Raw genomic sequence first — 17285 nt, 5'->3', positions numbered from 1 at the left:
CTGGCTAGAATTAATCTGAAAGCTCTTGATTATCTTAACAACTGGGGTCCATGAAGGCTCTTGACGGTGACTGCACTTTGATCGTGCACTAACTCCTATGCTTTCATCTAAAAATTGTATCCAAAGAATATTCGGAGTGTTGGACGTACTGAAGCCTATCTCCCTAAGAACACCTGTGGCTCCATTAACGAGACCATCTGATGTATCTACATTGACCGTCATCATATATTTAGCAGTGGTTTTTAAAATCAGTGAGGTACACAAACCTTGTGTTTCAGATGTTTTTAATACCCTAGCTTGTTCCAGACATCTGTTCCTCTGCTCTGAGCTAAGTTGTGCAGACTTAACTGAGTCTATAGCTTCCGAGTTAAACTGATCAGTGGGAATCGAGCTGAGCTTCTCCCTATTGTACCGATCTGTGTCCTGATTGCTTGAGAAAAGGTGAATTGCGTCATTTGGTACTTGACTTTCATCGGAAATTCGGGTTCTAAGTAAACTTATATCATCAGACGACATTTGGCCGGACGCCATGTTATTGAGTGCAATTGCAAACGGCTGGTCATCTCGCTGTCGCATTATCTCTGTGAGTTCGAAAAACTTAAAAGGGCTCCACAGGAAAGATCCAAATATAGCACTGTATGGATCATGCGATGGCGGCTGAAAAATCCAACGATCACATACTGGCCGCAATTGTCTAAGATCGCCGAACACGATGACCGAAATACCTCCGAAGGGAGCATCGACGTTGGAAAAAATTTGCTTTAGGCGAGAGTCCAAGTGGGAAAACATTGTTGCGCCGACCATAGAAATTTCGTCTATTATAAGTACTTTGAGATCAATAAATCTAGAACGCAGGGTATTTAACAAATCAGGGCTTAAGCTCCTAAATGCAGACCCAGCCTGATTTACAGGGAGAGAGAACATGGAATGAAGAGTGGAGCCTCCGATTCCAAAAGCAGCTTTGCCTGTGGGAGCGCACAATAATATTTTAACCGAAGTTGGGTCGCATCCTGCTCTACCATTATACTCCTTGGAAAGGGACTGAAATAGCGTAGAAATAAGTCTACTCTTGCCGACACCTGCTCCGCCTCCTACGAACTCATAAAAACTAGCATTTCTTCTTGCATTATGCAAAACATGCGTTAAAAAGGTTTTTTGCTTCAAATTGAGGGATCTAACTAAAGTTGCTAAGTTTTCAGTGGAAATAATTGGCGGGAGCTTTATTATCCGGATATTGCTATCCGGATCAATTTCTTGAACATTGTTGTTTAAGTTTAAAACATTTATTTGAGAAGATATTTCCGGAAAAGCTAGGGCCCTAAACTCCTCATTAACTGCGGCCTCCTCATCTATATTTTCCTCATTATTCTCCTCTACTTCCATGGCCCTTCTAAGCGCGTCTTCCAAACTTTCTATGGAATTAAATCTATCAAAATTGGCTTTAATAGCCTCTTCATTCCCTAGGTAAAACTCCTCACAATTTCTCTGTACTAAATCTACCTGTTCGTCTCTCCACGGAGAAAAAAGCATCACTAATGCTCTAAAATAATTCTGTCTATCTATATTAATATTGAAGGGGCTATACCTAATAATACTAGGCCTATTCCTTTCTCTAATAAAACCACTACCGTCGCGAAGCGCGAAATAAACTTCTCCTAAAATATCATTTTCTTCTTCAGCTTCGTTGTCACTATTTCTCCCTTGACGAGTTCTTCCCCGGCTTCTTGAAAACTCATAGTTTGCAGCAAAATCGGCTAAACACAGGCCTTCATGAGAATCTGGTCTTTGTTCGTATCTGTCCAGCAAACCTTTCTGAAAGATGTCAGTGGAATTCTGAGGCATATTTTGCAGGACGCTTGTAGGTCTAAGCATACGAACTCGTTGTTCTGGAGGGAAGGTGTTTACGTGAACGCATTTATTGCTAGATTCTGACAACGCCAATCCCAGACAACAATATACGGCCTCCTGAGCAGAGATCTCAGTGCCCGAAACAAATTTGTGACCAAGATACTGTAGCTTTTGCCGAATGCTTGAATTGCCTCTTCGAATGTCATTAGCTGCTTCTCGCATTAACTTCGAAATACCCCTTTGGGATTTGTTAATATAATTAATTATGTAGCTACAGCAAGCAAAAGGGTCCAAAATTAACTGGATATCCATATTTGCCCTTTGCATAGAAAGAATGTGTTTATTATAAGCATTAACTTGAATTTCTGCAAATGTTCTCTTCAGAAAAATCTGTGGTTTTTTCAAACTAGACCTAATAGCATATATGTAGTCCTCGTAACTGAGGCTCACCTGATCATGAGAAAGAAAATTTTCAAATATGCTAAGATGGCTAATCAAATCATCTGATTGATCGCGAAGCAAAAAGCTACGAATTTTTTTAAAGTTTTCGTGGTGAAGAGAAAAGTTTTGAGTTTCTTCAGGAAGTGGCTTCAATATTTCCGTTTGGGGCATTGGAGGATATGGAATACCGAATCGACAAACAGATTGTCCGCGCACCTTTTTAAGACACGAATGCCCGTGCTTATGCTTTTGGTATTCAACATACGGAGCCAAATCTGTGTTTGTAACATCCACAGTTACAAACTGATCAATGAAGGCTATTACACTAGACATAGATTCTTCATTGTTGAAATCCACTTCCGGGGCATCTTTCAGCCAAAACATACCGTGAATATGAGGTGAACCTCTCTGTTGAAACTCAACTCGCCAATAATAGGTAGTAACAAAATTACTTCCAAAGATACCCCCAGGTTTCTTCATTAACTTAAGAACTTCCCTATATCTATAATCAAAATATCTAGCACACGTCACTGGGTCTGTCCTAATCAGGCGCGCCTTTTCCCTAAATTGTAAATTTAAAGCTTCTTCTTCATTTATTTCAACCCTATCTACATTGCGCTTGAGCAGTACTATCAGCTCTGGCCACCTAGTTTCAGCGGCCGACAGAGTTATAAAGAAAGTTGGCAAACCAAACTGGCGAATCATAGCCATGACTTTCTTCTTTTCTTCTTCCCAGTGAGCAGGAGACGTGCGAATATCTTTAAGAATTCGATATCCATCATCATGGCTAATTAAGTTGCCCATAAAATCTTCATCAAGTACGTTAGCAGCTGTTATAGCGCTGGAGGCGCTGCGCTTACGTAAGCAAGTTGAAATATTGTTTCGAATTTTAATTAATTCCAACTTCTTATAATTGAAGAATAATTTGTCAGTTCTACAACCTCTTCTATCTACGTTTCTAAGCTCAGACCTAACTACGGTTGTATAACTCTCTGAAGATGGTCTCTTGACGCCAGCATATATGCTTGGGAACGCTAATTCTTTGGCCCTCACCTGGAGCCATTGTAATTCTCGGAATTCCTACATTGTGTGTCTGGTTATTCTCAAGCATCGTTTCTTGTCCTCCAGGATTTAGCTCTTCGGCTTCCGCATTCTCATCGGAATTAGTCGCCTCCGAATTTACATCCTCCTGCTGGATGGCTAATTGCTCCTCTACTAATGCTAAGTCAGCTTGAGATGCTATGAAGGGAACAGTTTCGGATGTAAAATCAGAGATCCACTGCTCGTTTACTGACACATTATGCTTTCTGTAAAGCTCGGAATTCACTAAGTATCTAATAGCGTCAGCAATTTTGGAAGGCCTAATGGTCTCTGCCATGAAATCATGTCCATATTCCATTCTTCGCTTGAGGTGGAGCTGTATAACCTCAGCTTCATTAAAAGCTCGTGGGAGGGACGTCACAATATTGCTTACTGGAATTGGAACATTTACAACAGTTCCTTTTATAGCACTCTGACGCTCATGACCTATCGTCTTAATAATCATAAATGGAAGGCGAGGTGAAATCAGTCGTTCCTCCAAGGGAGTAAGCCCCCTTAAGCAATGAGGAATTTCTGGGAAATCTAGGCCGTTGGAAATGGCACCTTTGGGCTTTCTGCCGGCTTTTATATTGCTGTGACAGGTTGCACAGAACTTAAAAGATTCACCAGTGAAAGCAAGCTGGCTTGCATTTTGGTAAATCTCTTTCCTGAACTCGCAATGTTCTTCTAAATAGGCTCTAGATAGCTTATTTATTTGCTTAGGGAACCACAATCCTTTACAACAAAGGCAAATCTGATCGGGACCAAGCTTTACTTTTCTATTAAAAGTGGCTATAAGAACTTCCACTTCAGTAGGTCTTCTACTGGGCCTATGCTCCTGAGATATACTATGCCGTATCTCCTGACTTCGGATTAAGTTCCGAAGGTTTTCTGCCTCCCTGTTTCCGCTTAGGCTTCTATACTGACTAACCCTTTGACTTATATTTTGAATTGCATCGATGGTTGCTTGTCGAGCAGCAATACGTGCACTTCGTCGAGCCAGTGTATTTCTCGCCTGCTCGACGACCCTGCGATCCCTAAAACTTCTAGCTGTAGCTCTCCTAGCCCTATCCTGCGCTCTTTCCAACAGGAGATCCTGTGTTGATCTAACCTGTGCTCGTTGCAGGGTATTTGCTTCTTGCTCACCCGCACGATACGTAGGATCCAAGCGCCTAATTGAACGACGCCGAGTATCGGCTGCTTGCTCATCCGCACGGAAAGCAGGATTCGAGCGCCTTTCCGAGTGGTCAGCAGTATTTTGAACCTGCTCTGTAGCTCGGACTTGGCTATTTCGCCGCCTAATAGAACGACGCCGAGTATCGGCTGCTTGCTCATCCGCACGGAAAGCAGGATTCGAGCGCCTTTCCGAGTGGTCAGCAGTATTTTGAACCTGCTCTGTAGCTCGGACTTGGCTATTTTGCCGCCTAATAGAACGGCGACGAGTATCGGCTGCTTGCTCATCCGCACGGAAAGCAGGATTCGAGCGCCTTTCCGAGTGGTCAGCAGTATTTTGAACCTGCTCTGTAGCTCGGACTTGGCTATTTCGCCGCCTAATAGAACGGCGACGAGTATCGGCTGCTTGCTCATCCACACGGAAAGCAGGATTCGAGCGCCTTTCCGAGTGGTCAGCAGTATTTTGAACCTGCTCTGTAGCTCGGACTTGGCTATTTCGCCGCCTAATAGAACGGCGACGAGTATCGGCTGCTTGCTCATCCGCACGGAAAGCAGGATTCGAGCGCCTTTCCGAGTGCTCAGCAGTATTTTGAACCTGCTCTGTAGCTCGGACTTGGCTATTTCGCCGCCTAATAAAACGACGCCTAGTGTCGGCTACTTGTTCACCCGCACGAAAGACAGGATCCAAGCGCCTCTCCAAGTGGTCAGCAGTGTTTTGAGCCTGCTCTGTAGCTCGCACTTGGCTATTTCGCCGCCTAATAGAACGACGACTAGTATCGGCTGCTTGCTCATCCGCACGGAAAGCAGCATCCAAGCGCCTTTCCCTACGGTTCGCTGTGTCTTGATCCTGCTCTATATCTCTAAGCTCGCTAATCTGTCGCCTTTCTGAACGACTCCGAGTATTGGCAGCCTGTTCGACTGCACGAGCTGTCAGATTACGGCGTCTTGACCTACGAGACGCTGTATTAACGCCCTGCTCTGCATCCCTGACTAAAAAATTTTCCCTTCGCCTACGATGAGCTTCTACATTTTCTACCCTCTCCATCTCTGCGTACTCAATGTTTTCCCTATTTGCCCTATTTCTTAATAACTGATTCCTAGCCCGTTGAGATGCAGTAGGTCTACTAAGTCGAGGCATATTTATAAAAATATTTAAATTTCCCTAATGAAAAATATGTCTTTAAAATATTAATAATAAATATAATTTTATTAAAAGAGGATTAGTTTCGTTTATTGAAAATATGAAATAATAATATTCAAAGAAAAAGTCTTTAAAAAGACCTAGTCTTAAAATATTATTATAATGTTAATAAGGTTGATACCTAACAAATATTATTAAAATATTAAAACACTTAAATAAGTGAAGAAATAAATACCTTAATTTATAAATAGAATTATAAGTGTTAGTCTTTAAAAAGACTAAAACTTATAGGACTATTAGATAATAAATACGTAAATTTATATAAATACAAAAAAAAGCCTTTAAAAAGGCAATTTTATTATATTTCTATAAGTGAGAAAAAAGTGCGAAGCGATTAGAAAAATTGAAAATCGAAAATTGAAATGTTTATAATTTTAAATGAAATTACTTTAAAATGAAAATGAAAAAATGAAAAAAATTTAAAATCGGAAATTTACCAGAAAAATTTACAATATGAAAATAGAAATGTTTGTTATTGTTAATAAAATTACTTTAAAAAGGGTACTTAGCAAAGTGCGCAGCAACCAGTCATCAGCAAAACGCGGCAGCGACGTCGGCAGAAGCAGCAACAACACGCGTGCGCGCAAAAACACAAATTTACGTTAACTTTTTAGCAAAGGAAAAACACAAATTTACGTTAACTTTTTAGCAAAGGCAAATTAATTAATTGAGTTTACGTTAAATTGCTTTCAAAGGTTAATTTACGTAAGGAATATTTCTTTTAAATTGTAAGGCACTTGAAAAATTCGCAAAAATCGCATTCGGCACACGGGCAGTATATTCGCTTACGATGGTTAGTCGTAGACTAAAGAGATAACAGATGATTTACAGCGCTGTAAAGTTTTTGCCCGCCAATTTTACGTGCACGGATTTTCGGTCCTTTTCCCCGAAATATACTTCTCTTTTGGCGCATAAAAACGCACAAAGAGAAAATGATAGGAGCAAAAAGCCTCCCTCCCGCGCCCTTTCTATTGTTTTTGCAATTTAAATCATACATTAACCTGATCGGAATTTGGTAAATACAACTGGTAGACCAATGAACTGGTGTTCGGGTAGAGCCAAAAGGGGAACAAAATTAAGTTGTTTATTATTCAATAGAGTAAGTTAACCGCGCACTGTGCTCTCTCTTAGCGTTGGCAGCGCTTTTCATTCTCATTTTCTTGTCCCGCTTTTGTTTCAGCCTGCGCCAAGGAAGAAAGAGCAAGACATAAAAGAGACTGAAAACATTTATATTAATGTATGTTTGTTAAGCATCGACAAACAACAAAATAATAGCAATAAGTAAATTGGCCAGAGGACAGACGGGAAAAGGACAAATAGTTTAACTTGTCAAATATTCAATAGAATATGTTAGCTGCGCACTCTGCTCTCTCTTTGCGTTGGCAGCGCTTAACATTATCATTTTTTTGTCACGCTTTTGTTTCAGCTTGCGCCGAGAAAGAGAGAGCAAAACATACATAGTTTAAAAGAGTTATATTCGCCGCGCAATTCAGCTTGCAACTATTTACACGCAAACATACATATGTATGTAAATATATGTCATTATCTGGCCCTAACGTCATTGCTATTCCTAACTCCTTGGGATGTTTGTAGGCGTTGAAATGGGCGTAGCAAAGATTTTATGGGACAGTCTATAGGTATTGATTAAAACAATGCATATGCATATCTGGTAAAAGGCCAAACAGAAAGATTTACAAAGCTGTAAAGTTTTTCGCGCCAATTTTACGTGCTCGGATTTTCGGTCTTTTTGCTCCAATCTTCCTTCTCATTTGGCCCATGTGAATGCACTGCGGTAAGAGAAAATGCAAAGAGCGAAAAGCCCTCCCTCCCGCGCCCTTACCATTGTTTTTTAGGCACTTAAATCTTATATTAACCTAATCGGAATTAGGTAGATTAATAAATTGGTGTAGCGATAGAGAACAGGGGAGTCTAAAACGACGAGCAAAACATAAAATATACTGAAAACATAAATATTTATGTATGTTTGCTTAATATGAACCATTTTAGAGCCTATAATGTATTCTTCAGTTTAAATGTTTGCGTTATTTGTTCAATAAAATGTTTGGTCAAATATATATGTTTGAAAAAGTTCTGGTCGCTGCTTAATTCAGTTTGCAACTATTTACATATAAACATGCAGAAATGATGTACATATACATATGTACATTGTCTGACTGACGTCTGACGTCATTGCTTTTCTCAACTCCTTGGGCGGTTTGTGGGCGTTGGAGTGAACTAGCTATTATTTTTGACAATCAAAGGCATTGATTAAACATACAATCAACATAATAAACATACATATCTTTTAAAAGACAACAGAAATATTTACAGCGCTGTAAAGTTTTAGCCCGCCAATTTAACGTGCACGGATTTCGGTCCTTTTCCCCCACATATATTTCTCTTTTGGCGCAAAAAAATGCACTAAGAAGGGAAAAAATCAAAGAGCAAAAGCCCTCCCTCCCGCGCTCATGCTGTTGCTTTTCAGCAATTTAAATCTAACAATTATCAGAATTAGGTAATTGAAATTAATAGACCAATGAATTGGTGTTAGGGTAGAGAACAGGAGTAAATTGTTAATTATTCAATAGAATAAGTAAGCCGCGCACTGTACTCTCTTATCGTTGGCAGCGCTTTTCGTTCTCTTTTTTTTTGACCTGCTCTCTTAGCGTTGGCAGCGCTGTAACTGTCATTGTTTTTTTTGACCAGCATTTGTTACAGCCTGCGCCAAGAAAGAGAGAGCAAAACATAAAATAGAATAAAAACATTTGTATTTATATATGTTTGTTGAACATAAGCAATCAACAAAATTACAGCAATAAGTAAAGTTGTTAGAGGACAGGGGAAAAAAAGGAAAAATAGTTTATTTTTTTGTTCATTATTTAATTGAATAAGTTAGCCGCGCACTTTATTCTCTCTCCCTTGCTCTCATTTTTCGGCTCTGCTTTTGTTTCAGGCAGCGCCAAGAATGAGAAAGCAACACATAAAACAGACAAAAAACATTTATATTTATGTATGCTTGCTAAACATACACAATTTTAAGGCACATTCTGTATTTCAAAATATTTGGTTGAATAGCTTTGTTTGAAAGAATTCTATTTGCCGCGGATATTAGTTTGCAATTTTTTACACCCACACACATGCATAAATACATATGTATGTATGTATGTCGTTTTCTGGCTCTAGTGTCAAGGCTTGTCCTAACTACATACTTTGGTTTGAGAGCATTGGACTGAAAACGGAAAAGTTTTTTGGGACAATCTATAGGTATTTATTAAGCTAATACATATTCATTGAAAGAGATAAATTAAGATGTACAGATCTTTAAAGGTTTTTGCCCGTCAATGGGACAAATGGATAAAGGGTTCATTATTCAATAGAATAAGTTAAGAGCGCCGGCAGGGCTTTTTTCTTTGCCGCTAAGTTCGGCCGCCAACTGTTTACATACACACACATACACGCGTAAAAACATTTCGCATTGTCTGGCTCTGACGTCATAGCTTTTTTTCTTGGGAGGTTTGTGGGCGTTAGAGTGAGCGTAGCAAAATTTTTTTTGGGTCAATCGATAGGTATTGACAAGTCTAATACATTTCAGTTAAAATTTTCTATCTACCATCAAAACTGTAGGAGCCACAGTTTTTGGCGGTTTGTGGGCGTTAGAGTGGGCGTGGCGCTCTACTGAAACAAACTTGCGCTGCGTAAGAAGCTCAGGAATCTGCACGCCAAATCTCAATAGTCTAGCTCTTATAGTTTCCGAGATCTCAGCGTTCATCCGGACGGACAGACAGACGGACAGACGGACATGGCTAGTTCGACTCGGCTAGTGATCCTGATCAAGAATATATATACTTTATGGGGTCGGAAACGCTTCCTTCTGCCTGTTACATACTTTCCGACGAATCTAGTATACCCTTTTACTCTATGAGTAACGGGTATAATGAGCCACCTACCGGCGGTATACAGATTTAAGCGTTATGGGCGTTAGAGTGGGCGTGGCAAATTTTTTTTTGGATCAATCGATAGGTATCGACGAGACCAATACATTTCAGTTAAAATTTTTTATCTAGCTTAAAAATTGTGGGCGTCACAGGTTTTTGCGGTTTGTGGGCGTTAAAGTGGGCGTGGCAAACTTTTTTTTGAGTCAATCGATATGTATTGATGAGAACAATACATTTCAGATTTCAAATTTTTATTCTAGCATCAAAACTGTAGGAGCTACAGTTTTGGGCGGTTTGTGGGCGTTGGAGTGGGCGTGGCACATTGCTGAAACAAACTTGCGCTGCGTAAGAAGCTCGGGAATCTGCACGCCAAATCTCAATAGCCTAGCTCCCATAGTTTCCGAGATCTCAGCGTTCATCCGGACGGACAGACAGACGGACAGACGGACAGACGGACAGACGGACAGACGGACATGGCTAGATCGACTCGGCTAGTGATCCTGATCAAGAATATATATACTTTGTGGGGTCGGAAACGCTTCCTTCTGCCTGTTACATACTTTCCGACGAATCTAGTATACCCTTTTACTCTACGAGTAACGGGTATAATAAGTTTAATACATTTTTTTTGAATAATAAGGGAACGAAGAGGCTAAGGGCTTTTTTTACTTACCGATCTACTACCCAAATAACAGAAGTGACTTCTTGATCTGGCATTATGCTCATATTTCGTACAACTACCGCGTTATTATAATTCCAAATCTTTAATGAACCATCGCGAGCTCCTGTAAGGAGAAATTGTTCCAGAGGATCGAAGCAGGCAGCGGTGATCTCTATGTCTATAATCTCACCATATATCATTTTAGTGTGACAACTTTTCATTATTATTTTACGCCGTCCTGTCCAAGGATCCCAAACTATAATATAACTGTCTAGACCGCAAGTCACAATGTTTCTAAATAAGCGATTGTACAAAACCACAGAAACCGGAGCTGCATGAGTGTTTCCATCGGTTAGGTCCACCCTCACTCGGGGACAACATTTAATAGAGATCAGCTTGCGACCCGCTACGATGAGCTCCCGAAGATGAGAATGGTAGTAATAGGTCATATCCGTTTCACTGTGGTGTATCAATCGAACCAAGTCTCCATAGGTCTGCAACAGCGTATGTTCCTGGAGGTCCCAAACTTTAATAATTTTCTGGTAGTCAACGCTATACACCTTATTCTCTTCCGGTTGAACAAAGACTAGAACAATTCCCCCGTTGTGACCAGTAAGGATCGCAGATGGTTCAGTGGGGATATAAACATCCCAGATCCTCACGAATGTGTCCGGCCCTCCTGTCACCACAATGTTGTGGCTCTCCGCTACAAAAAAAGTAGATACGCCAAGAGGAATACGGAAGTTACTGCGTTCGTCATAGGTTACCATTATCATGCCAGGGCAACGCCCTCGGTACTTTTTTGTATTCCTATATTCCGCAGATGCGAATAAGGCGTTCATGTGTAACGAAAAGTAAACGCAAGATACCATCTCATTGTGAAGGTTTATGTACTCCTTCGGTATAAACTGGGGTATCTTCCCCTTCAGTACGTCAGACCAAATTACTTCAATAAGGGCGGCTCCTGGTTTTGCTTGAAAGGGACCACGCAAGTGCGGCAAGAATGAAAGGATTCTTACATTGCCTGAGTAATCGCCAAGTATAAGCTTGGAGTGGACTCTTCCGTTGTTGTAGAATGCATAACTCATACAGTAAACGGCGTGAGGTAAGCTACGGATAACCATTCGAAGGGTAAAAGTTGAAGCAATAGTCTCGTGGAAACGCAGTTCTCTTTCTGTAGATGATGTGCACACAATGCTGACATCTGAAAGGGCCTGTACAGCCAAAATCCAAGTGGGCATCTTAATGTGAACTGTTTGTATGTAATATCTTGTTAGTAATATTGAAACAATATTCGAAGTAAGAGTATATCACAAATAGTTATGGAACAATATGACCGTTACTTTGCTCTACGACTTACAAAGCGTAAGTGCAATATCTTTGTAACTCTTACCCCTTGTAGAGGCTCTTCTAGCTTCTATGAAAAATAATGGAAACAAATTAAGTACTTCTATGTTTATCATCACATAGTTTCCGGTTAATCGACCTTGTTATGCAAACAAAAACAAAAAATATCGATATAAAAGATTTGTGTTAGGAAGAAAACCGTAGATGTCCAAAAAAGCGATGACTTGAAGAAATTTCGATAAAAACCAAAAAACGTGATATCGATCGCGTTTTCAACTTTTCGATTGTGTACAAGAAAATTGTGTGTACAAAAATAGAAAAACCGCCCACTCGTTTTGCGTAAAATTATAGTTGGCCCTGCCATATAAATTGGTTTGAAATAAACAAAGTACAAATTCAGCTATCAAGCTGGGTCATACAATAGATAACAGATTTGACCTATTACTCGATAGCAGCAATGACTTGTAAAACGTTTTAAACCGAATCCGATGTATCGAGTAGTGAGAAAACGAGGGGTCTATTAAGGGCCCCTTCCCCCTTCGTGGATGTATGCGGAATTTGGTACAATTAGAACAACAAAAAACCAAAATGTCCCGATCCAGCCCAAACTACCCCCCTATCCCCCTTCATGTACCCTTTTCCCTAATTACTAGCAATTAATATTCGATTCAAGAAAGGTCGTAAGCCAAGAACACGGGTTAATTAAATTAAATCGGAAAATATCAATAAACCCAAGCAAGGGGAGATTCCACTTTTTTTGACTTTTTTCCCGAATTTGGTCGGATAGATTTGCTTCACGAACCCACCATTTCTTTTGGGGGCACTGTCGTCAGGTTGGTTCAAATGTTATATAATTATTTATAATATAATTATTTTTATCTTGTGCATGCCCGCATGAGTAGTAAATGCGCACCTACCGGCGGTAGACAGATTTAAGCGTTATGGGCTTTACAGTGGGCGTGGAAGATTTTTTTGGTTCAATCGATAGGTATTGACGAGACCAATACATTTCAGTTAAAATTTTTTATCTAGCATGAAATTTGTGGGCTCCACAGGCTTGGTCGGTTTGTGGGCGTTAGAGCGGTCGGGGCAAACTTTTTTTTGGATCAATCGATAGGTATTGAAAAGACCAATACATTTCAGTTAAAATGTTTATTCTAGCATCAAAACTGTAGGAGCCACAGGTTTGGCCGGTTTATGGGCGTTAGAGTGGGCGTGGCACTCTGCTAAAACAAACTTGCGCTGCGCAGGAATCTCAGGAATCTGCATGCCTAATCCCAGTACTGTAGCTTGTATAGTTTCCGAAATCTCAGCGTTCATACGGACAGACGGACAGAAGGACGGCTAGGTGGCTAGATCGACTCGGCTAGTGATCCTGATCAAGAATTGTCTTGGTACAACCAGATTAAAATAAACAAGGGAGAACGCTATAGTCGAGTACCTCGACTATCAGATACCCTTTACTCAGCTAATGGGACCAACGGGAAATGGAGATATGCAAGCAGCAAAGCGAGATTGTAATGCGCCACCTACCGGCGGTAGACACATTTAAGCGTTATGGGCGTTAGAGTGGACGTGGCAAATTTTTTTTTTTGGATTAATCGATAGGTATTGACAAGACCAATACATTTTAGTTAAAATTTGTTATCTAGCATGAAAGTTGTGGGCGCCACATGCTTGGTCGGTTTGTGGGCGTTAGAGTGGGCGTGGCAAACTTTTTTTTGGATCAATCGATAGGTATTGACAAAACCAATACATTTCAGTTAAAATGTTTATTCTAGCATCAAAACTGTAGGGGCCACAGGTTTGGCCGGTTTGTGAGCGTTAGAGAGGGCGTGGCACTCTGCTAAAAAAAAAATTGTGCCGCGCAGGAATCTCAGGAATCTGCATGCCTAATCCCAGTATTGTAGCTTGTATAGTTTCCGAGATTCATACGGACAGACGGACAGATGGACAGACGGACGGATGGACAGACGGACATGGCTAGATCGACTCGGCTAGTGATCCTGATCAAGAATATATATACTTTATGGGGTCGGAAACGCTTTCTTCTGCCTGTTACATACTTTCCGACGAATCTAGTATACCCTTTTACTTTACGAGTAACGGGTATAATAAACGGCGAAAAGGCGCTTATTGCGATGACAAGTCGCAAGTTACTATTATTTTGTGTTTTTAATTAGTGCTTTTAATACTAAAATACAAGTAAAAGCCAACAAAAACAAACAAGTAAGGTTATGAATCCAAACGAAGTTCGGGCGCAGCGCCAACGTAAGCAAGACGAGCGTTGGTTCTCGCTGCAAAAGAGCAATGCATACTTCTCTTTCGTATCGACAGCCGAAGCAGCAACAACAAAAGCTTCTGCAGTGGTCGATCCACCTCGATCGTTTACCCAAACGCCTTCCAACGAACTTAAGCCTATTCACAACGAAAGGGGGCGCTCTCTCTCCGTCCATGTCAGCGACGGTGCAAAGCTGGGTAAGCGATAAGTGCATTTCTCCTCTTGCCTGGCCACGGTTACCAGCACAGTGACGTCATTAGCAACTGTAAATGCAAGCAAGGCTCGACCATACAGACTGGCATGGATCGCTACATAAACATTAAAAGACAAGTAAGTCCACAGGATACGAAAATGAGTAACGTCGCAAAAATCAATCTGGCTTCCTCAAGCCAAGGAACTTTTGGCTGACACGTCCGACGAAATCCCTTCTGCAGTCTTGGATACGATACAAAAAGAATCGCGTTCTCGCTGACCGCCTCCGCTTTATATTCGAGAGAAAAACTCCAACAACCTTGTTAATATAATAATCAATCTGATTGGTAAGGATAGCTTCCACGTAGTCCCCTTGACTAAAGGAGACATACATGAAACAAAAGCGAAGAAAGCTTTAGAAAGTTGACGGAGCTTCTAGACTAAAAAGAACTACTATACCTACCAGCTAAAAAGTAGTAAAGGTCAACAACATGTCATAAAAGGAATCGAACCAGACGTAAGCACTGCTGAGGTCGAACAGGCACTAAAAGATAAAGGTTTTAACGTAAAAACCGTTTAAAATATACGTAACCGAAACAAACAACCGCAACGTCTCTTTAAAGTGGAAATTGTACCTGACTCTAAGGCGCTCAAGAAAAACGAAGTCCATCCCATCTACAATCTCCAGTTTGTATTGCATCGCAGAATCACGGTTGAAGAGCCGCATAAGCGCAGTGGCCCAGTCCAGTGCGCGAATTGCCAGGAATACGGACACACCAGATCTTATTGCACACTCCGCTCTGTATGCGTCGCTTGCGGAGGGTTGCACACCTCTGCTAAGTGTGAATTAAAAAATGAGCCAAATAGCAAAAAGTGTAGTAACTGCGGAGGAGACCAAACAGCAAAGTACAGAGGTTGTCCAGTATACAAGGAGTTACAAAACCGGAGCAACCAAAGAGTGACAACAGCACGATCTCACCACACACCATTGATACCCTCCAAATCCACACCTGAAGTTTTCTTTTCGTCAGCAGCCCGATCTGCACTCGGCAGTTCTACTATAAATAAAAATGTAAGTTTTGCAAGCGTTATAAAATCGGGTCATGCGAGCCCTGCGCACAATGTTTAATAGCCACCGTCAGTCTCTTACCAACCAGCAGAGCACACAGAAAATAGAACGGAAACGATGATACTCAGTTTGCAACACAGTATGGATGAATTCATTTCTCTTATGCAAACGACTATGCAAAGTATGTTGACAAATCAAAATATTTTGATTCGATGATTCAAAATAATCAATGGCTCCCCTGCGCATTGCACTGTGGAATGCCAACGGCGTTTCACGGCACAAACTTGAGCTAGCACAATTTATGAATGACAATGAAATCGACGTAATGTTACTTGCAGAAACCCACCTTACCAACAAATACAATATCCAAAACCAAGGGTATATGTTTTACAATACCAATCATCCTGATGGAAAGGCCCATGGAAGAATTTGAATCCTGATTAAAAACCGCATCAAGCACCACATCCACAACACATTCCCACTATGGAAAGCCTACTCAACACTGAGCCCTCCAGCAATAACGGTTACGCCAGTAAAGATCTTTGCAGGCTGCTGGGCCCGAAGCAGCAAAGACAGAGCCACACAAGCATTCTCTCAAACATTCGACAGAGTATGGCTTGACGGCCTAATGCATAAAATCAAAATAATGCTCCTCAATTACTAGCATACAGTCTTGAAGTCATATCTTTAAAAAAGGATATTTGTTATGAGATACAATACTTCCTTGTCAGCTGAACATAACATCGAAGCTGGAGTTTCTCAAGGCAGCGTTCTCGGGCCAACTTTATACCTATTCCTACGAGCAGACCACTGACTATGTCTACGTTCAAGCATCATCGCAACTTGCGGCCCATCTAGATGAAGTAGAGAAATGGCTCTCAGACTGGCGTATAAAAGTAAATGATCAAAAATGTAAACAAGTAACCTTTACCTTAAATAGATGATGAAGTAATATATCTTGGCGTACATCTCTACAGACGGCATACCTGGCGCACGCATTGTGAAGCTAAAAGAACTCATTTAAGGCTGAACGCAAACAGTCTGCATTGGCTTATAGACTCCCGATCCCCCCACAGTCTGGACTACAAGGTCCTTCTCTACAACTCCGTTTTGAAACCAAACTGCACTTACGGCTCCCAGTTGTGGGGGAACGGGACGTAGAAATCGTGCAGAGACCCCAAGCAAAGATTCTGAGAACTATCACCGGGGCACCGTGGTACGTTCGGAGTGGAAATTTTCAGAGAGACTTGAATATACTCTCCGTTCGAGACGTAATAGCGCAACACATGCAAAGTAACTATACAAAGCTGTCAACCCATCTAAACTTCCTCGCTAGAGCATTAACGTTGGTTAAAGTATAAACAAAAAAAAAAAAGAAGAGCGAAACGAACTGCATGGCAGACCTTCTGCTCTGACACAGAAAAAAACGACTGATGCGCCATTGGGCTATCTTCAGAAAGAATAATATTGAACTTTAAGGTTTTAACACATTTTGTTAGTCTCGTAGGAGAAGAAAAAAAAGTTAGACTGCAAAACGTGACAGACATTGAAGTAAAAGCCACCGAACACAAAACTTTAAAATTTTTTTAAGGGCGTCGTATACTGCAACAAATTACACAACCACAGTCACCAAAGTTCGAAAAATCCTATAAAACAAGATCAATGTTTAAGAAAAACTGGATTAATACTAGTTACATTCGTCACCCTTCCACTCCCAGACTCCCTGAACGTTGGATACGAAAATTTTCGCGTACGCCCATACATTCCACACCCATTAGGGTGTAAGAACTGCCTACGATTTGGACACCCGACTCCAACTTGTAAAACCCCGAAGAACTTTGCAAGAATTGCTCCGAGAAAGTCCACACAGAAGAGAATGAGAAATGCAACAACGAAAAAAGCTACATAAACTGTAAAAACATTTCCGAAACAGATTCAAAACACAGCCCACTAGACCGCAGTTGCCCAACATCTATAAAACAAAAAAAACTGATCACAATAAAAACTACACAAAAAGTGGATCACAAAACAGCACAACAAGTATACTACACTCATCG

At 40.8% G+C, this 17285-nt stretch overlaps 1 protein-coding gene across 2 annotated transcripts in view; it reads right to left on the bottom strand.

The window, feature by feature from the left end:
• WDY (WD repeat-containing protein WDY) overlaps positions 1 to 17285 on the bottom strand; it is a 411740-nt gene that overhangs the window by 168489 nt on the left and 225966 nt on the right. Inside the window, exons 2-3 of one of the 2 annotated variants that reach the window (XM_070998876.1) lie at positions 10530 to 11591; positions 10352 to 10463 (exon numbers count right to left, since the gene is read on the bottom strand). In XM_070998876.1, coding sequence (XP_070854977.1) covers positions 10352 to 10463; positions 10530 to 11591 — 1174 coding nt within the window. Of the gene's footprint in view, positions 1 to 10351; positions 11592 to 17285 lie in introns of both variants that reach the window. The other variant, XM_070998875.1, reaches the window with a different exon arrangement.

Source organism: Drosophila suzukii, unplaced genomic scaffold (genome assembly GCF_043229965.1).
Source record: "Drosophila suzukii unplaced genomic scaffold, CBGP_Dsuzu_IsoJpt1.0 scf_11, whole genome shotgun sequence".
Classification (NCBI taxonomy): Eukaryota; Metazoa; Arthropoda; class Insecta; order Diptera; family Drosophilidae; genus Drosophila; species Drosophila suzukii.
The sequence above is the reverse complement of the archived record's forward strand: the minus strand, read 5'-3'. Positions and strand labels throughout refer to the sequence as shown.